Source organism: Mytilus edulis, chromosome 11, assembly GCF_963676685.1.
Source record: "Mytilus edulis chromosome 11, xbMytEdul2.2, whole genome shotgun sequence".
Lineage (NCBI taxonomy): Eukaryota > Metazoa > Mollusca > Bivalvia > Mytilida > Mytilidae > Mytilus > Mytilus edulis.
Window position 1 is genome coordinate 22581693 of NC_092354.1, and position 23558 is coordinate 22605250.

At 31.6% G+C, this 23558-nt stretch overlaps 1 protein-coding gene across 2 annotated transcripts; it reads left to right on the forward strand.

The window, feature by feature from the left end:
• The first annotated feature begins 1215 nt into the window (after positions 1–1215).
• Positions 1216–22805, forward strand: LOC139494785 (heat shock 70 kDa protein 12A-like). 2 transcript variants are annotated; one of them, XM_071282975.1, is made up of 5 exons: positions 1216–1241; positions 11121–11437; positions 13871–14089; positions 16192–16327; positions 21720–22805. In XM_071282975.1, the coding sequence occupies exons 2-5, from the start codon at positions 11138–11140 to the stop codon at positions 22700–22702; spliced, it is 1638 nt and encodes a 545-aa protein (XP_071139076.1). In that variant the 5' UTR covers positions 1216–1241; positions 11121–11137; the 3' UTR covers positions 22703–22805. The 2 variants fall into 2 exon arrangements, with proteins under 2 accessions (XP_071139076.1, XP_071139077.1); XM_071282976.1 differs by lacking the exon at positions 1216–1241 and having other exon boundaries at positions 11120–11437.
• The last annotated feature ends 753 nt before the right edge of the window (positions 22806–23558 follow it).

The following is a 23558-nucleotide window of genomic DNA, read 5'->3' on the forward strand; positions in this document are numbered from 1 at the left end:
TGTTGGATGTGTACGGAAATGATGATTTAGTCTTAGATGCATGATTATTTGATAAGTTGTTAGTGGCTTTGAACTAGTTGTCAGTAACTGCGAGCACTATCAGATCTGTACTTACTATATATGTGTTGTTACCCGGTCACGTCCACATGTATTTTTGTCCATCTCATGAGTTTAGCCTTTTCAACTGATATTATAGTTCGTTCTTATCTTGTATGTACGGTTATTCAGTTGTTGTCGTTTGTTTATGTGTTACATATTTGTTTTTCGTTCATTTGTTTGTACATAAATAAGGCCGTTAGTTTTTCTCGTTTGGTCATTTTGGTCTCTTGTGAAGAGTAAAATATGTTTCTTGAAAGAAAGCATATTCGATATATACACCAAAATCATATATCAGATAAAATAAAAAATGACACGTTCATTTGTGTTCAAAATCACTTTATATTCAATGTTTGTGTTTTGTTTCGTATATCATTTTATTGAACCTTAAAACAAAAAAAAAACGTTATGTATATTATTTCACGGGTGATGTTCTCTTATAAATGGAACGTAATGGTCTTATGTGTACCAATATTTACATTTAACAATCATAATCGACTTCAAACTGGCACGATAACCTATATATCAGAGATATTTTTTACTTCAGCAATTCCAAACAATTCATCTATAGCTAAATAGGTCGTACATGGTATTTGCATCTGATATACACAATCTATAAACACTATCATTATAAATTAAATCAGTTACAATATATGACTTTCAATTATCAAAGGTACCAGGATTATAATTCACAAGTGCAACTGTCAATATATAACTTCATTATTTTTAGCATTAGAATGGCAGTAAAAGAAATTATGTTTTCTTAAGCAATCGAATAGCAATAAGAGAATTGTATTTATATAGTTACCAGATTTGACTGATATTATGTTATTGACATCAGCACAATTGAATTACATAGAAACAAATCAGTTCTGCATTATGATATCCATTTTGTACCTTGAAAATGCATAATTAGAAATTAAGTCAATGAATATCTAAATTCCGCAGATCGAAACCTCATACTCTTTTATGAATTCTGTTTTACTTTGGTATTTCCCTACATCGATTTCGCTTACTTTTAAAAAATGACTATTTATATTTATCTATTTTTAGTCAAATCATGTACAAGGTATTTAATTTTATCCAGGTGAGATCATCTGTCATGCGCATTGAAAATTTACTTCCTTATGGTTACTTCATTTAAGGTATGACTTTATTGCAAAAAATAAAATGTTCGTTACGAAATTTTGTCTGATGATTGGAACAAAAGAGAAAAGTGATAATTGTTTGTAAATAGGTAATGTTTTTCAAGTAATTTTACTCGTCATATATTACAACGTTACCGTTTTACAACACCAAAACATGAACAATGAAGATTGAATGATGAAACTACTGCATTATGACTACTTTCGCTTTAGATGTAAGCATTATCACACACGGCTGGTATTTATAAAACACAATAACGTTTAGTCCTACCTGTAATATGCCGAATGACAAGGAAATGTATAATATATAACATCAATACTAAAAGTCCCTCTGTCAACTTTCTGTTTTGTGTGCACTCAGTGTGTATACTAAAAGTTAATAGGTATTGAGACATATATATTAACTCTTTGCTTTGTTCTTTATTATGAAATACAAACATGTTTGACTATTTGGAGTTAAATAAGTAGAGGAATATGAAGATCTTAAAACAATTATAGTTGTCAAAATGTTTGATAAGATTCGGCCTTTATATATAAAAATTGTTAACTGAACATCGACAGCGTTGATATTACATAACATATATAAAGGCTGAGAGTAAACACGGATGCGGCCACTTTGATTTAACATTTTATGGCATATTTGATAGATTTTTCATATTTAGACGGTGTGGGAGTATAAATTTAAAATGAAAGAATTTGTTTTTACTTTACCAAAACGAAGTATCTATTGATATATAATAAAACACCGCACATTTTCACAAGCTACAGGTAGTGACAAAATGACATATTTTTTTATGGATTATACAGAAAAACATCATTATGTGATTAGAGTCTAAACTAAATGATAAAATTGTAAAATAAAATACAAGAAGATAGCTTTGAGAAGATATAAGCAAAGGCAGGGTCACCGTTAGTTTTTTTTTCGACTAAAATACAAAATAGGAAAAATCCATGTAGATTTCTGCAGAAAATGCACTATTTCAGAGTTTCTTCCCCTAAAAATGACAATTTAAAACATTCAAAATCAAGCAGAAATAATCCACACTTGTAAAAGAACTAAAATTTATAAGTTATAGTTTTATAAATTTGTTCTTTTAAATAAAAAAATTACATTAGTTATTTGCATTCATGTATCAGACTTTAGGTTCTCTGGTTTTTTTTACAATCCAAGATGGTGAAAGACACCCAATAACCTCATCATAGATACCAGGATTAATATTTCATATTTACGCCAGACGCGCGTTTCGTCCACAAAAGACTCATCAGTGACGCTCGAATAAAAAAATGATTAAAAGGCCAAATAGAGTACGAAGTTGAAGAGCATTCAGGACCAAAAATTCCTAAAAGATTTGCCAAATACAGCTAAGGTAATCTATTCCTGAGGTAAAAAAGCCTTATAGGTTTTCAAATATTCAAAGTTTTGTTAACAGTTAATTTATAATTATGAAGATATCAACTCAAGTTAACACAGAAGTGCTGACTACTGGGCTGGTGATACCCTCGGGAAAATAAATCTCCACCAGCACCCAAACCACATAAAGCTTGAATTTGATCGTCTTTGGTGACTGAATCAGTTCAAATCTTTCATATTAACTAATTCAATAAACTAAAGTAGACATTTAAGTGATTAAAAGGTAATCATAATATTTCATTAGATGAACCTAAAGTTTTAGGCCAAAAGCGGCCCTTACTGGACCTACTCTTCTGTTATGTTCTGTAGTATTTTATCAGTCAAGATACAGTTGAGATTTTCGAATGATACAAAATTTTATTACAACACTTATTTAAACTGCTAATTTCATCACAAAAATATAAAATCAAGAACAATATATGTTGGCTTTTTAGTTATAATTTATCGACAATGTTTGAAGATATCATCCACGCTGTATTAAAGAGAAATGGAAAATGATCACTAAGAGGGTTGTTAAATTTTACAGGAAATAAATAGAATATAGTTTAGATCATAAAATTTCATGATATTTTTTTAATTTCATATATACTGAGTGACAATAAAAATAAAACACTTTAAAAATTTGTTTTTAAAAAAAAATAATCTTATAATTTTTATTTTATATGAATTTGGTTAAATATACTTACCATGAAATTACATTTATATTATATAGAATATGTTTGCTTTCACAACATGTTCTAATCGCAATTAACTAGGTGATTAAAAATTACATCCATGAGATGTACTCACCTACGTCATAGTTCACCTGTGTAACATACACTAGCTTTAGTTTTAATTTTTGCGTTTATGTTTTATAAAAGACATTATTTGTTTTCGGAATATCGGTATACGATTAATTTAATGTGAATCAGAATACAGCGCTTCTGCCAAGTTTCTGATATGCACGTTTTCGTCATTTTTACAGCTTACGAGTCTGGAAATACGACGACATAGAAAGTGACCTTTGTTTAGCCGCCATTTTCAAACATTAAATCGGGTCCGAGGAAAGGCAGAATTTAGCTGTCAAAATCGGACATGTTACGTGAGTGCTACGTTTTTAAAAAGATATATTTTAAAACGGATGTTTATTTCTTTTTTCACGCTCAGCTGACCGGATTTTTCACTGCATTAGAGCAATGCTTCGAAACGGGTCGAGTGTAAAGTTTGGATAAAGTCGATTGTTTACAATTTGCAATCTGTACACGAGACTGTGTAAACACATCACTATATTAAAATCAGAATTGGTATTTTGACCAGATCTGATTGTTTTTCATGTGGAAAACGTCCGTATGGGAGCGTATACCACTATTGTCACTAGAACCTCAATTGGTTCGATTGTTTACAATTTGCAGTCTGTTACGTGTACACCTGGTACACGAGACTGTGTAAACACATAACTATTAAATCAGAATAGGTATTTTGACCAGATCTGATTATTTTAATGTGGATAACGTCCGTATGGGAGCGTATACCACTATTGTGACTAGAACCTTAATTGGTTCAATAAATTTCAATCAGAAAAGGGAATCTGCCCATTTCTGATTGTTTTATTTGGAAAACGTTCCATACAGGGAGCGTAGACCAACAGTGATACTGTTTTAACAGTTGATAAATACATCACAATCAGAATAGGGATTTTGCCCACAACTGATGATGTTTTTTTTTGGTTAACCTTCCATTCAGGGAACATAAACCATATTTATTGAAAATAAAACGTGCTCAATGGATCACTATAGACTTAAAATAGAATAGGGATTTTGCCCAAGTCTATTTGATTAATGTTGACATGTTTCATACAGGAAACATAGGAACTAGAACAACATGCATGATTTAGAATCTATAAGTTGCATTCATTCTAATAAAATACAGATTTGATATCTTACATAAAATTAAATCATAACTATTTATTGATTGCACATTGATATTCATGGAGCATAGAATTGCACGTGGATGATTGTTGCAAATAAAATAAATTAGAATCAGACTAGTGAATTTAAGTCCAGGTCTATCTGACTTTTCTAGACATCCTTCTACCCAGGGAACATTATGCCTACTTTTATTATATTTTAAAACAACACAAGCATAGCTAATATTTGGTTGCACATTGTTTTTTGTGATGAACCAACAGTTTAGTCAATTAACATATTTGCTCATATTGAAAATATATTGAACAAGTGTCTGGAAATAGTCAAGACAGATATTAAAGACACTAAAATGATACATTGTTATCTAGTACAATACAAATGTGATTGTAGTTTAAGCATACCAATACATACTTCTTTTAAATATGTCCAGTTTAAATCAGGACAGTAATTCTAGAAGCCTGAAATATTTTTCCAGAACAGCAAATTGCTGTAAATATTTAATTATTTTTTTACTGATAAATAATTCTCCAATGCTCTAACAGACATGGAGACAGTAAGAATGGAGCACTGTTGATAGCTTGTGACAACTCTTTTTACTAATATTAAATTTCATGGGCAGTTTACTTATGACAAGAAGAACATGAATATTATAAGTATGAACTGCTATAACCAATTGTTTGTTTTTGTCGGCAGTAAGGAAACAAAGGTTTTTATATGTTTTTATGTAAACATTAGATTGTCTATTGACTAAAGAGTATAGGGGATGCCATGATGCATTTCACAAAGACTCATTCAAGGTAATGGCTTATATATTGATTACATAATTCAGAGTGTACATTGCCAATGCATTTATTAAATATAATATGTACTAATTATGTTTTGTTTTGAGTAAACAAAAACGAGGTGATAACGTAAGACTTAAGAGACTATCTTACCCTCACTATATGGGAATCACTGTCAAATTATACATATATCTTCCAATCATGAAAGCAAAAGGAGTTTGGATGTTCTTTTTAAGATAGAAAATTATGCCTTAATTTACATCTTAAGTTTTCTAAGCAATGCCAACAGATGGGCAAGTTTCTGCTATAAGGATTCATTCATTGGGTCTGTTTTATTCTTAATGTGAGATTGGTAGAACCCAACAGTTTATGCAATGGCTACACATTGTTTTTCCTAGAGTTAAATATTGATTCAGAATTCTGAAGTATAGAGGACTCAAATATGCTGATTTATAGAAACAAGATTATCATTAATTTAGATCTTGTAAAAAAATTAGTAAAATATTGGTAAATAAATAAATAAGATTTAAAGCATTGTGGATGCAGGATTTATTTAAAATGCTAGACATGGTCTAGGAAATTGAAGTAGTTCTCAAGATTTGAAACTATCTATTATACAGCTCTTTATATAAACCTTTTATTTAGTCAGTCTTTACGAGATGCAGAAAAAAAGAAGAGTTTTTTTTTGGAGTAACACATGATGTACCAATATAAACATATAATATATATACATTTCAATTGGTTCTCAAATTTTAGCACCAGTGTAGAAGCAGTTAATCTAACAGCAAAATGTAGAAAAGCAATTTATTTAAAAGACTGATTAATAGTTAGCAAATAGCTTTCAATAGTCTAAGAATAGTACATGGAAGTAAAATATAGTATGATAATTCCATGATTATTTTAATTCAAATGCGAGACATTTTCTTAATATTATACCTAAATATTAAAATGTCACTGTTTATTTTTTATTTTTGCTCATTATAAGCATAAAGTTACAAAAATCTAGTCTGGTTAAAGTCAAGTTGTGTATTATCTATATGCAGGAAGGTTTTCCGAATGCATGTGATTTTAACCTCGGAATTGATGGTAATTATTCACTTTTCAATTTCCATATTACCAGCCAGAATAATATAAATATATAGCATAGAGTTAGTATCTTATGCAAGAATATGCTACACAAAATTGAAATGTGTTTATTTTAAACAATTACTTTGAATTTTGATTCAATTTTGTTTTGAAAGATGTGATTATTTAAATCACATTAATTTTGTTTTTGCCAAATCTGGGGACAAATGCAAAATTCTTCTGAGTGACTAAGTTAACCAAATGACTGGGTTGAAGTCACAAAATACTACCAAAAGCTGTTTGGTTGATATATATTGAATCATATCAGAATGTATAGGATTCAGATGAGGTGAACCAAGACAGAAATAAAATGAGCATTTTTGATAGTGAAACCATTTCTGAAATAACTAAGAACACTTAAGGATACTGCAAGTTAGTACAAGTGTTTTCCATATTGCCAAACAAGTGTTTTTCTTTAAATACAACAGTTTCTATAGAACTATATTTGACAAGTTGCATTTTAGTATTTCTGATAGCGAAATAATTTCTGAAATTAATATAAACAATTATCAAGAGCAACATACAAGAGTTGTTCATTATGTCAAATTTTTGTTTTCTTTAAATTTGGAACTGTACATGGCAAGATATTCTAGAAAGTTAACCGTTGTCAAATGTTAATTAGAAACATCAAAACATTTTATTTTAGACAGATTTTTCATAGCTGGAGAAAATCATCTGTTAGCATTCTTTTTGGAGTTATAAGGACAACAATCATGGCTTTAATTCAGCTCAACATCCAAATGTTCTGTGGAAGCAGTATATCAATGGAAACATGTATACTGAAACTTTTCCACTGATTTGTCCATTTCTGTATTTTTACACTTGAGTAGTCCAATACAAAACAAAAATATTGGTCATGGTTGAAATGGTAGACATTGTATTCAAAGGTTCTACCACTCATAGAAATTTTATCAGATTTTTTAAATTTAGTCAGTTTAGAGAATTGTCATTATACAATAGTACAAGACTTCTCTTGATGAAAATATTTTATTCTAAATCTATAAAATATTAAAGTAGTATATCTAGCAGAGAAGCAAATTCTCAGGGACTATAACTTTAAAAAAGTTTAAAGATTAATCCAGATTTAGCATAATCATGAAACAACTTTGGTTTGAGTCTTTAATAAACTTTGATTGTATTTAAGGACACCTATTTACAAAGTATATTTTAATTGATTATAATTCTTTAATTAAGTAGAAAAGAATTTATTTCCAAAGATGTGATATTGATCAGGTTATCAAAAGATGACAGCAATCATATATTATCTGTTATTATATTAACATAGAGAAAACAATGGAAAGTTAAAAAAAGGTAATAATGTTTCCAAATAAACTTAAGTTTCAAAGTGGAAAGTAATGAAATTAAGGTTGGATTAGTTCTTGTCGATTTGTACAAGCAACAAGAACAACCTATTCAGAAATAAATGCTTATTTACTGTTGCATAAATATTACAACACATTTAGCTCATAATGAAGGAGCTTTAATATAATTATTTCTATACTGACCTGCAGATTATTTATTCATCAGATATAGAAAGATGGGGTATATATACATGTGAGTGCCATTGAGACAACTCTACATCAAGTCTATTAATTTTGAATACTTGTTTTTATACAATCTGCAAAGTTTGCCATTGATACATATAGTTATGCAGCATAGCTTCATTGTATAATAAATTCAGTAATTTCGGTTTTTACTAATATCCGTATTTACAAAATTTAATGGAGTTACTTTTTAAAACATTTCACATAATTTTTTATATGTTGAAATTGTATGTGTGTGAGAGAATTTATCCTCCACCAAATGAAATACTGCTTGTTAATCAGTAAATATTCTATATAATATAAATGTAATTTCATGGTAAGTATATTTAACCAAATTCATATAAAATGGTAACTTTTGAAATCTCAAGAAGAGATTTTATATGAATTTAAAGGGTTAAATATACTTACCACAATCCACCACCACCCCTGGAATAAATTCAGTTTTTTGTTCACTTAATTGAAATTATTCAATTAAACGACAAATTAAAACTAAAGCTAGTGTATGTTACACAGGTGAACTATGACGTAGGTGAGTACATCTCATGGATGTAATTTTTAATCACCTAGTTAATTGCGATGAGAACATGTTGTGAAAGCAAACATATTCTATATAATATAAATGTAATTTCATGGTAAGTATATTTAACCCTATAAATTCATATAAAATCTCTTCTTGAGATTTCAAAAATTACCATTTTATTTATATTTGAACTTTTTTTAGTTGATTGAAAATTACTTTTAAGACAATTGTCGACAACTTTATCGTTGATTGATTTTTGGAACAAATGCGAAGTAAGGGTTATTTTGAACGGACATGAACCGAGTTCACCGCTTTTCAACAAACGCACCATTTTCCAGGACTTTCTGACAATCAGCGACATGTAGTTTTAGGCATTGTCCAATGAAGCATGCAATTACGAGAAGACTGAAGTTGTAGCCTCTACAATAACCCAAATCATCCACAAATTCAACCAAAATGGATCATTTAATTATAAGTCACTTCCCGGGGTACATAAAGCTAGAAACGCTCAGCAAGACCGATACATTTGGTCTTTAAAATACCGTTTATCGACTCTGATGGCTGTCCAAAGGTTACGAGAGTTCAATGGTGGCCACGGTAGAACCTTTGGAGCCATTTGCGCAGAAATTGTTAAAGAGCACCATATTGACATCTAAACAGCCGTCTGGCGTAAACATCAAATTCTGTAGACCAAAAATCATGCATTATGTACCAAAAACCGTCAGTGGTGGCTACATAGACATTTGGCACCCGCCTTGGCCAAAAGTCATGCTTTCCGATCGAGCAAATTTGGAATCAGATTTGACATGGTTTAGACGATGAAAACCACCACCAATATGATAAAGTCTGATTGAGTTTACTTTGCGGGACAAGTGGAATAACATTCCTCGGGATCACATTAAACGTCCGGGATGTTCAATTCCATGGCACTGTCGAGATTGCGCTGCACCACGGGTTGTAACATTTTGTTTTAGGACTGTGAGTTGATAATTCGACATTGAATGTTTCGTTTTTCTATTGATTCCCGAAAGATGAAAATGAAACATTTTTGATTGATATCGATCTATTATTAAAATCTATTTTCAAGAACATTTAATTTTGAAGAATATTTTATTTTGAAAGATTATCATTTTTAATATAAATTTTATTTTTGAAAAACCAAGTGTTGCGTTTTCATTGACACTCAGTATATTTAAAAAAAAACCAATTGTAATAATTGGAGTCTACATTTTTCTTTTGAATGTATTTTTCTACACATTTGCAGGTTTTACATGCTTTTGTAGACATTTGTACCGAATTGCGTTGCTTACCAAAATTAATGAGTGTTTAAAGTATCTGAAAATGATACATAGTTTTACCATCAACAGAATTTGGTTTACTCACGATTTTCTTATCCCATGGAAAGATTGCCTTAACCGTATTTGGCATCAATTTTTTTTAATTTTCGTCTTCAATGCTCTCCATCTTTAAACTTGTTTGGCTTTCTTGCTATCTTGATATTAACGTCACTGATGAGTCTTCTGTAGACGAACCGCGTGTCTGGTGTACTACATTATAAGCCTGGTACCTTTGATAACCATTTACACCACTGGTTCGATGCCACTGCTTGTGGACGTTTTCAGCCCAGTATTCAGCACTTTTATGTTGACGTGAAAACCATTTATATGGTCGTTCGTATATATTTACTGTTTGCATAAGGATAAATTATTCAAAATATTTTGGATTTTCTTATCCCAGGCAAAGATTACATTAGCCGTATTTGGCACAACTTGTTGAAATTTTGGGTCTTCAATGCTCTTCAACATTAAATTTGTTTGGCTTTCTAATTATTTTTGATCTGAGCGTCTCTGATGAGAGAACAAAAAGCGCGTCTGACGTATTAAGTTACAAGCCTGGTACCTAGTAGGTTCAGTTAGACCCCCAAAATATTAACAGTTTTGCAAAATTGAGAAAATGTAATCTTTTAGATATTTATTGGAAAATAGAATGTTTCTGTTTCACAAATATGGGCTGTTTTTACAATACAATGCACATATATCGGGTACTAAAATCATTAAGGCATGCTAATTTACTGACATCTTCACAATTTTAGCATTTTAGTTAAATTTTAGACGGTTTCCGTCTTAAATGAAAGTTGCCGCATTCGTGTTCATTCGTAATATTGAAATGTAAATTACATTTAATGATAAAACATAACATATATAAAGGTTGAGGATGATCACGGATGCGGCCACTTTCATTTTTTGACAAAAACCATCAGAAAAGTGAATATTTTAGCTTGAATCGGAGGGATTTTAATGACTTAATCACTTAAAATCTGTCACATAAACTTACTGAAACAGTTGGAATACTTAAGACACTTAAGTGTTTAAAAAGTGTCCAAAATCTTTCGTTATATGAACCTGTAATTTGAGGCAACAATCGGCCCTTACCGGACCTTCTCCTTTGCCAATATCTTTCACAAGGCCGTTTTGACTATTTCCAGGTTTTCATCATTTGATGATCTGTTAAATATTGAAAGTTTTTGAAACTGGTCATTATCAAAATATATTTAAGGGAATTAGGCATCACCTCTTTATCTTTACATATTCAGGTAATATTTGATATACGATGTCTATCTATGTTGCTGCCATAGACTTTGGGACGACGTATTCAGGATATGCCTTTTCAGTTAGTGCACCAGAAACTGAGCTGAAGGATGTAGAAATCTTTTCTAATCAGATCTGGAATTCTGGGACGGCGGAAGTTGCATCACTAAAGACACCCACGTGTTTACTTCTCTCTAAAGACCGAAAAGTATCAGTTTTTGGGTATGAAGCAGAAGAACAGTATGCAGACATTGTATTGGATGGAGATACTGAAGATTACTATTTCTTTCATAGATTTAAGATGAATCTTCACAATAACAAGGTAAATAAAAGTGTAATGGAAATACAAGATATATTCTATGTTTATAATTTCTTTGACTCGGGACTATGATACAAGACAAGATACAAGATATGGTACAAGAGTCCCAGCCTTGACAAAGTTTTTTTTTATGTTGAAATATTTGACCTCCTTTTTCTGATCTTTTAGCTGTTTTGATTTTTATATTCGCTAGACTTATCAACAATAGTACAGTTAAAGCTGGGTACCAAATACCACTTCAAGATATACCTATTCAGTGCACATGGTCATTTCGGCTGTACTCACGAAAACTATAATGAACAGATACTCACAATTGACCCTAGGAGAATTTGAATATTATGTTATAGTTCCTGCCATGGATCTGAAGTTCTTAAATTCCAACATTGCATTCTTCAAAGATCAGCATGATGAAGTCGACCGCTGATAGGACCTTATTGACGTATTTGGGTTATTGATAAATAATTTCAATGAATAATTTCAAATGTACCGCGAATCCCGAAACAAAGAAATATATAAGAACGTCCTGTATCCAGGTAACAAATTGACCAATCAAAATAAAGAATACTCGGAACATTTTTTTCCGAGTAAATGTAAACAGTGATTCACGTGGTAATTATCCAATTTTATAAAATCAAAAATTACACAATTACCAGGCTTCTCACAAAAGAAATCAAAGTTACTCAATTTTATTACGGCACAATACATACACAAGACAAACAGACATATTTCACAGCACAAGACAAACACTCGACTATACCACTGACAGTCACATATAACATGTAAAGTTAATGTTAAAGATATATAGCGTCTAGCCATTAGAAATGATAAATATATTCATCCAAACAGCAATACACAATTTAAGCTTGTTAATCTAGCATGCAAAAAATAATATCAAGCAAAAACTAAATAATTAAAGCAAGCAAGAAGGAAACAACATCAACCCTGAACATAAACTTTTCTCCATACAAGAAACCATATCTCATATGAAAAGAAACAGCACCCAACAGTGTGAACAATACTCACTGAAAAGAGTCCCTTACCTGCAATATAAAAATTAAAATATTAGTACATATTAATATAAATAAACATAACTACATCATAACCAAACAAAATAAATAATACCAATACATATTAAGGAAAATAAAATAAAAATAATCCAAATTTTAGTATGGAAGAAATAATATCAACCATAAACTAAAAAAACAAAACAAAGGAAGTATGGTAGAAACATGAAATTCAACCATATCTAATCCTTTAACTCCACTGGAGAAATTCATCTCAAATGACAAGTTAACCTATCTAAATTAAATGAGCAATCTTTCTTTTAAAATATAAACCTAACTGCCTTGTACCTTCACAATTAAGATGTAAACCACCATCTTTATCAGCAAATAACTCCACCTTTGGCTTTCCACATTTCAAAAAATATCTATACGAATAAATGAATTCTACTTTATAACTCAAACATAAATTCAACAAAGCCATATTAACATCCTTAATCTTCTGACCCGTTTCCTCTAAATCAACAGGACGAGGAAGAATACCAGACAAAGCAATAACCATAGAAGGAAACAACAACTTAGCAGTAGAAATTAAATTACAATAGGCAGACTTAAACTGATCAATAGATAAAATATGAATATCATTGGTACCACAATGAATAACTAAACATTTATAACCTTAAATAATTTCAATGAAAAATTTCAAATGTACCGCGAATCCCGAAACAAAGAAATATATAAGTGCGTCCTGTATCCAGGTAACAAATTGACCAATCAAAATAAGGAATACTCGGAACAATTTCTTCCGAGTAAATGTAAACAGTGATTCACGTGGTAATTATCCATTTTAATAAAATCAAAAATTACACGATAAAAACAAATGCTCTATAATGGAAATAAAACTTTTATAAGTTGTGTGCATCAGAAGCATTTTTTTTTTAGATTAAGCCCATTATGAACGATCAAACCTTAAGGCCAAGGATGTATAAAATGAAGCAATATCAGGAGCTTTAAATGAAAAGGAACTAAAACATCTAGAATATTCAAATTCTCCTAATGTCAATTTTTTTTATAGCATTGTATCAGTTTTATGCAAACATATCAGATTAGCGAAACAGGCTACGGCATGTATCTAAAGTTCTTTAATTACTACAATGCATCAAGATAAATCTCTCTAATTGAGATGAAATTTAGTTAAAGTGTTACTATCCATTTATGATATCTATATTATATCATTGTATGAAATTTAAAACCCGCAAGGGTCCATAATTGGATTAATAAAGTATTTTTTTTTTCTATTTCTATTTCTATATCTTCTTAAAAAAAATCAATTAATATTTTTTGAAAATATTCATCAAATTCCAAATACTTTGTTTCTCCCTTTCTGCTTTTGAATTGACAAATTAATGATTTCAACATAATAATACTTTTGCAGAATATTACTATGACTATGGTTCTGGAAGACGTACGAGGACAACCTCTCCCTGCTATAGATGTGTTTTCTTTGTCAATCAAAGCATTAAAAGATCACCTTACCAGTACCGTTGAAATAAAGAATATAAAACTAGACGATAGAAAAACGAAGTGGGTGCTTACTGTTCCGGCCATTTGGACAGACACCGCTAAACAGTTTATGAGAAAAAGTGCTGAAAAGGTAAAGCGCTCATTTATTATGAAATATGAATTATCAATCAAAATTCAGCTTTTTATCGATACATAGTTTCTTGGGGGAAATGCAGTTAAGTTTGTTGACTGCTGCCACTCAATTCTTATTTGATAAAAATACAACAAACGGCCAGAAAATATATACTTCTGCTAATAGACATGTTCACCATAAGCCGATACCGAAACCGAAACCGATACCGAAACCAAAAATAGTAGTGAGGTAAATGGTAAATGTTTATAATGTTAATTAACTATATAATTATATAGTTTGGAGTTTGAATACACAAGACAAATCAATACTTCAATTCACATGATTCTAATAAAAAATTAAAGTTAATTTCACCCATTTTTAAACACGCTAATGCCAGATATATACAACCTTAATATGTTGATACAATTTGTTCATGATGTACATTAATCAAGTAGGTTTCGTCGTAGGGAAAGAGCTGCACATAGTTCTACAAGAGGTGCAATATCGTTCCGACTATGTCTATAAAGAGAACCTATTATTTCATAAATTTTCATTTGTCTTATGGAATGTTCTACATAAACTCTTCTTGCATGAATCTTTTCATTGACAATTTTGCGTTGATCGCGGTGTATGGTGTTGCAATAAGATGTTCAGATGGATATATTTTATCGCCAAGTAAGTAACAATCACGAGGAAACGGTCATTTCTTGTGTGGACCGATCGCATCCATCAATCTCTAAGTCATTGCGTCATTGTTATGACCTATGAAACTAGATTTGATGAATCTTATTTTCTTTCCTGTTTCTATTATGACTTGCGTATGAATAGTATACAGTGTATATGATGAGGTCCACTATAAAACAATGCCTGATTTTCAGTTGGGTGTTTGATTCTATAGGAAGTGCCATCACGACACTAGATCAAACTGCTTCTTCCAATATTAACCAATCACCCTAGGATAGTATCTTAACTAAATCAAATTCATTAAAAGTTTATTTTGCCAGCTTATAAGTACCGCTTCTTTATTCCTTTGTCTTATTCTGCTAAGCTCTCTTATGAGTATCAAATATACTTCATTAAAACTATCTACTGTTTCAATGGTAATTCCGATGAAGTGGAAAGCATGTCTTATACATTGCTGTTAATAAAATTTCCTTGATATGGGTACAAACCTTCACCAGCTCAGTAGTAGTAATCGGGCTCGAAAGTCGAATTGCCCATATTGGAGAACTATGTACAGTTCTTTCCCTTCGACAAAACTTGCTTCATGATTAAGGTGGTATACCTAACAATACAGGGAGATAACTCTGTAAATATCAGCTAAACGTTTTAATCACGTTGTACTGTTAAGGAAATATTAAGCTTTTCAATGATCAAAATTAGTGTTTGTCAAACTGCTATATAACTTATGATTTTTTTTTTTATAAAGTGGTTGGTTCAAATTTTTTGAAATTTTTGTATTTTTGTCAAAGGGTCAAAGTATACATTTTGTCAAAATTTTATGAAAATTTAACGAACCAATTAATATTAGTCAATGTGTTGGATACCACCTTAGTGTACATCATAAATAAATTTGTATCCACATCTTAATTGTATATTACTTGTATTTAGTGTATTTAATACTCGTAAAGTTTAACTTTGCTTTTTTGATAGATTCATGTAAACTGTTGAATTGAGGTAATACTCCATCCATCTAGTGTATTCAAATTTCAAACAATATAAGTTAATTAAACATTATAAACATTTACCATTTACCTCACTACTATTTTTGGTTTCGGTTTTGGTCTCGGTTTCGCTTTTGGTATCGACTTATGGTAAACATGTCTATTGTAAGATATCGTATCATTGAGGTGAATTTTCCGGAAGCATTTGATAATTTTTTCATATCGGCCTGCTAAGCACCGTTTCGGAAATCTGGAATACTACAAAATTAAATGCTATATTCATACCGTCAAAATTATAAGTTATTTGCTCCAAGTATATGATAACAAACGATATCCAATTCTCACGCGTTATAAAAACCTATAGATGGCTAATTTGACTAAACATATGTAATTACATCATTTTGGTAAAATACACACTCAGCTGAATATAAAAGGACGTGTATTCTCTTTTGTTAGGCTGGAATACCACGGGATATGCTAACCATTGCTCTTGAACCAGAAGCGGCATCGATATATTGTCAAACTTTCCCGTCCTCTGGTTGCCGAGAAATAGCTGAAATTGGATCAAAATATATGGTCGTAGATCTTGGTGGTATGACTTAAGTTAGATATTCATATTTTTTTTACTTTTAGTTTTTTTATTGAATTAAGATGATATGGTATATTGGTTGCCAATGAGCCAACTTCAAACCAGAGCCCAAATTAACGTAGAATTAGGCATCTGTAATAGGTCACAATACGGCTTTTAACAATGAGCATAACAATTTCCATATACAGAAAGTATAAAAGGCAGGGTTGGCAAAGTATTACCGAGGCTTGGCGTATAAGAGTTATCTCCCCTTAAAAAGCGAAGTTGAAAAAAATATTTCTAAAACACAAATTTTTGGTTATGTTTAAATATTTTGAATATATGCAATGCATCACACATTTTACTTTATACAAATAAGCTAGACGTCTTGCACATACATTGCAAATCTGTCTCAAAATTGTAAGCTTTAGGCAAAAAACCAAAGACCGATTATTTTGTACACTCCAAGATTGCGGTATTTAATGAATCAACCTTAAAGATCCAGTCCCACTAGACCACGATCGCACCACGCTCACCGCGATCTTAAATTAATTCAGATCGTGATGGGGTCGCGGTATGAGCGGCATGATTTTTTTTTTTTTCGTTGTTTTCACGTTGATACTACGTCCTTATAATGACTTATTACGCTTCTACAATGATCCTGCCACGATTATACCACGTTCTCACCACGTTTGTTCTACGATTATCATGATCTTACTACGCTCATCACGTTCTCACTAAGACCATACCACGAGTTATCCGATTGAAACACGATCTTACCACGATTCTACTGCGATTATAGCATGTTCTTACCTCGATTATACTACGTTCATAACTCGATCTTACTACGTTCTAAGCAATAACGTCAACATTCGTGTTGCATATTCATACTGTTCTGTTCCCTCTATTTCTGATTAATACGTAGATTTCTCGGAGACAACCCAGTCATGCCACCAAAATCTACCAGAACACGTGTGCGTGGTGGTAAGGATAGATGTAGAGGAAGGGGGAGCTCTGATAGTAACGAATCCTAATACAGCAGAAATGTCGGACCGCCCAATACAACATGAATCACAACCTTATGTTGGTCTATCAAACTTAAAATAACACAAATAACGATGTTTTAGTGAACGATAGCAAGGGTTCGTAAAGTGTAGAGAGCGTGGTGCTCTCTCTACGTGAGGCATTGGATCTAGTATTCCCATTCTGACTGGACGTGGCTGCGTACTTGTACATTCCACACAGCTAAACGGGTGCCCCACTTCGGCGCGGTTGGGTTAAACATGTTTGCAAGTTCATTATCTGAGAAATGATGAGAAAATACTTTACCAAATTTTTTCATAGATAAAAAAAAAAAAAAGATTTGGCTAGACTACAAAGTTTTGCTGTACCTGTCGAATTCTTATTATAAACGAAATATCATATATCCTAATTTGTACGGTGATGTGTTGTTTACTTAATTTTATTCCCATATATGCACACTTATGAGAACTCATGAAATCGTACATCTCGATACTGTACTTATATTTGGCATTGCACAAGTATGTGCGTTTTTATTACGTCTTAATTCCAAATCCTTTGTATATATTTTGACTGATACTTTAGTCTTGAATAACACGATTTACCTTTTAGTTGTAATTGGCTTTGAAATAACTATCAGTTAGGTCACTATCCATAATGCGCCTCAAAATGAGGAACTCAAAAGTTGTGTGTAAACGAAAAAAACTCTGTGTAGTGATATTGGACATGTTCTTATTTTCCCAAGGGACTGAGCTAAACCATTTGTGTTGATTTGGAAAGTAGAGAAACATAGAATAGATGTGTAAAAACTATGGAGCTATGAAATGTGTGCAAATTATTAAATTTTCAAAGAACTTATTGTGTAAAAAAAGGGATTTTTTACCACGAGGATCCGCACGAAAGGAATCTCACTTCGTACCCCGAAAATTTAACCATATATGTGAAAATGTCTCAGCTTCGAAACGAGCCATCAAATTCATACATATCTAATAAATAATTCATTAGTTATAAATTAGGCAATTAGTTTTCTCGTTTTTAATTTTTCACATTTTTTTTTATATCGGGGCCTTTTATAGCCGACTATACGGTATAGGTAAAAAAAAGAATATGTGGTATGATTGCTTTTATAGCCGACTATACGGTATAGATAAAAAAAAAAAAAAAAAAAAAAAAAAAAAAAAAAAAAAGAAGATGTGGTATGATTGACAATGAGACAACCCCAACAAAATTACACAAACATTAACAACACTAGGTCACCGTACGGTCTTCAACACTGGGCAAATCAAATTGCTACAACCACTTCATCTTCATTTAAAATTTGGTGGATAGACCATAGTTGTTTCATTGGCCAACATACCACATCTAAAAATAATTATATGGAAGAAAAAAAAACAGAAAAAAACCCAGTTGAAATGCCATCTAATGTATTCGTCAAACAAAGTTCAACGAGCTCCTATGGTTGCTTTCGTGTAGGCAAACTTGTATCAACATCGGCATTTGGATGAACCTCAAACTGTGAAAAGTAAGAGTCATTGAAGTTGTATTGGCTGTACTTCATTTTTTTGACACTTTATTTCTTCTATAGAATGTATTTTGTTAACAGTTAATTTTATCTAGAATATTTTTATTAACATAAAATTGAGAATGGAAATGGGGAATGTGTCGAAGAGACAACAACCCGATCATAGAAAAGACAACAGCAGAAGGTCACCAACAGGTCTTCAATGTAGCGAGAAATCCCCGCACCCGGAGGCGTCCTTCAGCTGGCCCCTAAACAAATATATACTAGTTCTGTGATAATGAACGCCATACTAAACTTCAAATTGTACGCATGAAAATAAAATTAAAAATAATACAAGACTAACAAAGACTAGAGGCTCCTGACTTGGGACAGACGCAAAAATGCGGCGGGGTTAAACATGTTTATGAGATCTCAACCCTCCCCCTTTACCTCTAGCTAATGTTGAAAAGTAAACGCATAACAATACGCACATTAAAATTCAGTTCAAGAGAAGTCCGAGTCTGATGTCAGAAGATGTAACCAAAGAAAATAAACAAAATGGCAATAATACATAAATAACAACAGACTACTAGCAGTTAATAATATTAACAGTTTATTTCATCTGGAATATACTTATTAACATATACATAAAAGATGTGGTATGGTTGACAATGAGACAACTCTTCACTAGAGACTTACAACAGCTTATGTCATCTAGAACAACGTTGAAAGTCCTAATTTTCAATAGAAAAATTCCTGTCAGACGTACGCTGGTTAAAACTTTGCAATTTTGGCTTTGGGTAATTGATATTTTATGGTCAACTATTTCGACTAAGTTTCAGACAGATAAAATTTACAATAAAATGCAGAATAAAAGTCGCCGATGCCATCTCAAATACCTTCAAAAGAAAGGGATTTGTGATGGTTTTTGTCAACCAACTGTACAGCGATTATTTAAAAACGAACCGGATTCATTTGTATCGGGGTTATACGGGGTGATGGTATGGATTCTTATAGAAATGAAAAGGCTGATAAGTGTTATATAAACAAACCGCTGTTCTAATCTGAATAATTACTTAATTAGTTAGTGATGTAAATATATATACTACTTAGTAAACATTTTTACCGATGAAAAAAATGTGTTAAAAGGTAATTTCCCGTACCTTTTATTGTTAATTCGTAATAGTTATATATATTTTTAACACAATCAAATTGAAATCTTTGGCTATATGTTAACCGTTTGACCAAATTAATAATAATGAATCTAATCTAAACAGAATGTTCAATTAATAGATTTTAGAACGATTTTAGAAGGATTATTGATTAGGAACGCTAAAAAAGAAAATGATAAACAGACAATCAATTTTTGGGGCCCTTTATAGCTTGCTGTTCGATGTGAGTCATGTTGAAGACCGTAACCTATAACGGTTTACTTTTATAAATTGTGACTTGGATGGAGATCTCGAGTTGTCTCATTGACACTCATAACACATCTTTTTATATTTATAAACAGCAGTATACAAAACCAAAGACTGAGCAACACAAACCCAAGCAAAAGTTTGGTGATAGAAAGTGCTCCGGAAGTTTAAGCAGGTCCTGCTACACATGTGGCACCGTCCTGTTGCTTGCGTAAGTGTCAACCCGGTGATATGTTGTATTCGGTAGGCATGAGATTGAATGTTAAGAACCACATCAATATTTAGCAAATGCATTGAGGTCTTTTGGGGCAGTTCAGTATGTTCAGTCCATATATTAAAAAAAGAGGTTATTGGAAATTAAATGATTTATCTGTCCAAATATAATTATATCAATAATCATTTAACCTTTCTTCTGTACATAATATAATAACACATGTATCTCAGATTTTTATACGACCGCCAATTGTTTTGGGGGTCGTATGTTGATATCACGCTGTTGTCGTCGTCGGCGTATTTGTCGTCAGCGTCGTCCAAAGACAAATTGTTTCCAGATAATGACTTCAGCATAAGTAAATATAAATCAACATGTTTTAATGTTTATAACCACATAAGGAAGGTTGGGATTTGATTTTGGGGGCTATGGTCCCGAAGGTTTAGGAATTAGGACCCAAATCCAGTCAATAAACCAAGTTTCCATACTACAAAGGGGTGGTTATGGTGGGTTATCGCTCATATCATTGAGCAATAAGGGGCAAAAAGGGTGGAAACAAGATTTTTTTTTCTGTTTAAAGGACATTTTAGACAATTTAAAAGCAGTGTAAGGGAGGTAATCCAATTCCATTTAAAGAAAACTTATATATATGATTGATTACCTCCCTTACACTGCTTGAAAATTATGTATTAAGAAATGATGATTGTATTGAGATGATTAGCTGTAAATTTATTTTTAGAATTTATACTATTAATTAATATTAATTTAAACCATGACTGTATGTCATTTTATATTTTAATATTTTATGATGTATTAAAATGAGTAGTTATTGTTGCAAACTCCATTAGAAATTTGAATTAAGATTTTGTTTTTGAATAAGGAAAAGAGGAGGTGAAAAAAATGGGAGGGGGTACAATTTTTCTCATTTCAGATTTCACAAATTAAAAAGAAAATTTCTTCAATTTTTTTAGGGGATTAATATTCAACAGCATAGTGTAGTGTATTGCTCAAAAGCAAAACAATGAGTTCAGTAGACCACATTCTATGTCAGAAACCTATGCTGTTTCAACTGTTCAATCACAATCCAAATTCAGTGCTGTATCAAGCTTGAATGTTGTGCCCATACTTGCCCCAACTGTTCAGGGTTCGACCTCTGCGGTCGTATAAAGCTGCGCCCTGTGGAGCATCTGGTTAAATCTAGTGTGATAACTATATATTGTTGAAAAATAACTCTTAAGTTTATACTTTTTACTTATTATATTCTAGGTGGTACAATAGATGTAACGGTTCATGAAAAAATTCCGAACGGCACTTTGAAAGAGGTGACAAAAGCCTCTGGTAATGAGTGTGGCGGTACCTCGATTGATGATGCATTTATCCAACTGTTCGTTCGCATATTTGGCGGACCACTTTTAAACAGTATGAAATCAGAGAGTCCAGAATCTTACTTGTATTTGTTAAGAAGTATAGAAAACGTTAAAAGAACATTTCAACCCACCCAAACAAGAAAAGTGAATTTAACCATTCCATATGCATCTCTTGACGATCTCTGCCAGTCTGATTTGGGGGAAAATATTAAAAATATTGTCAGCTCATCCTCCCTGTCAAGTAACATTGAAATATGCAAAGACAAACTACGAATTGAACCATTCTTCGCTAAATCGCTATTCAAAAGAACTTCTGATAATATCATATCTTTAATACAGTCTATTCTACAACAGGGTGCAGTTGCCAACGTTTCAAGCATTCTTCTTGTTGGTGGTTTTGCGGAGTGCAAAATGATACAAAATTCCTTAAAAACTGCTTTTCCAAGCATTAACATTGTTTTGCAAGACGATTCATGCATACTCGTTCTAAAAGGTGCAGTTTTATTTGGGTATAAATCCGACATCATATCATCGCGTATAGCACGATATACGTATGGTGTTAGTATCCATAGGGCTTTTAATAAAAGTATTCATGATAGGAAGAGAAAAATAATTAAAAACGGGAAAGAAAGGTGTGACAACATATTTGATCCATTCATGAAAATGAACACATCTATCCCATTAGCACATACAATTAGAAAAACGTATTCAACGCACGAAGAGACCGGCTGCTCATTTAACGTGTATATCACGGATAGTGAGAATGTTATGTATACAGATACAGATGAATGTACATTTCTTGGGAAATCAAAAGTATGTATTTCAAACACAGATCGGCGAAAAAGGTATATGAAAGTTTTATTCAACTTTGGAGACACATAATTTTCAATGACTGTGGTAGATCTTGAATCAAATTCTGAAACAAAGGAATATTTCGAAATTCAACGTTAGACTGGTTTTATATAATATTTTACGCCTTCAAAAACTGTCAATTCATACACTTTAATAATCTGTATTATAGCAATGTTTCATTAAGCATCAATAATAGTATTGACATTTTAGTCAAATAATTGTACCTTCTAATTATGATGATGAAAAAGATGGTGAACGAACGGTCGAATTTTAATGTCAAACATTAAGTAAGACAAGTAGTCGTGTGCCCAGCTTGTATAAACAAAAAGAAAGAAAAACAAAACGAAACGAATCGAAACGAAACGAAACAAAAGAAATCAACGAAAAAAATAAAACACGAAAAGAAATAGAAATCAAATATGTGTTTTCATTTGTTGATGTGGTTCATAAGTGTTTCTCGTTTTTTATACTGCAACTAGTTTGTTTATTTCCTAAATAAAGTAACACTGCTATATTTTGTGCAATGTCCACTTTTTCCACAGTCAAAAAAGTTTGAAATGTGTATTCCAATTTAAAAGCTATCAATGTATTAGTTTAAGTTCAGTATAAAAACAATATAAGATCAATGTCAGAAAAATATAAACTTCTTGTACTCTGCACAAAACTTGGGAAGTCCCCTGTTTCTCAGCCTCATACAAAAAAGTTCATATTTTTCTGACATTGACCTATTACTGTCTATTTATACAGATTAGACCGTTGATTTTCCCGTTTGAATGGTTTTACCCATGTCGTATATTGGTCCCTTTATTGTGGTCTGATGGTAGCGTGTTCGCCTCGTGTGCGGGATCCCAGACTTTGACATTGGTATAAGTTGTTTCCCCGCTAA

Excerpts from the sequence above, each read along its gene's own strand:
- LOC139494785 (XM_071282975.1), top strand. The coding sequence starts at position 11,138 with ATGTCTATCTATGTTGCTGCCATAGACTTTGGGACGACGTATTCAGGA. Across the intron at positions 14,090-16,191 it reads TGAGAAAAAGTGCTGAAAAG|GCTGGAATACCACGGGATAT; the intron begins GTAAAGCGCTCA and ends CTCTTTTGTTAG. Across the intron at positions 16,328-21,719 it reads TATGGTCGTAGATCTTGGTG|GTGGTACAATAGATGTAACG; the intron begins GTATGACTTAAG and ends ATTATATTCTAG.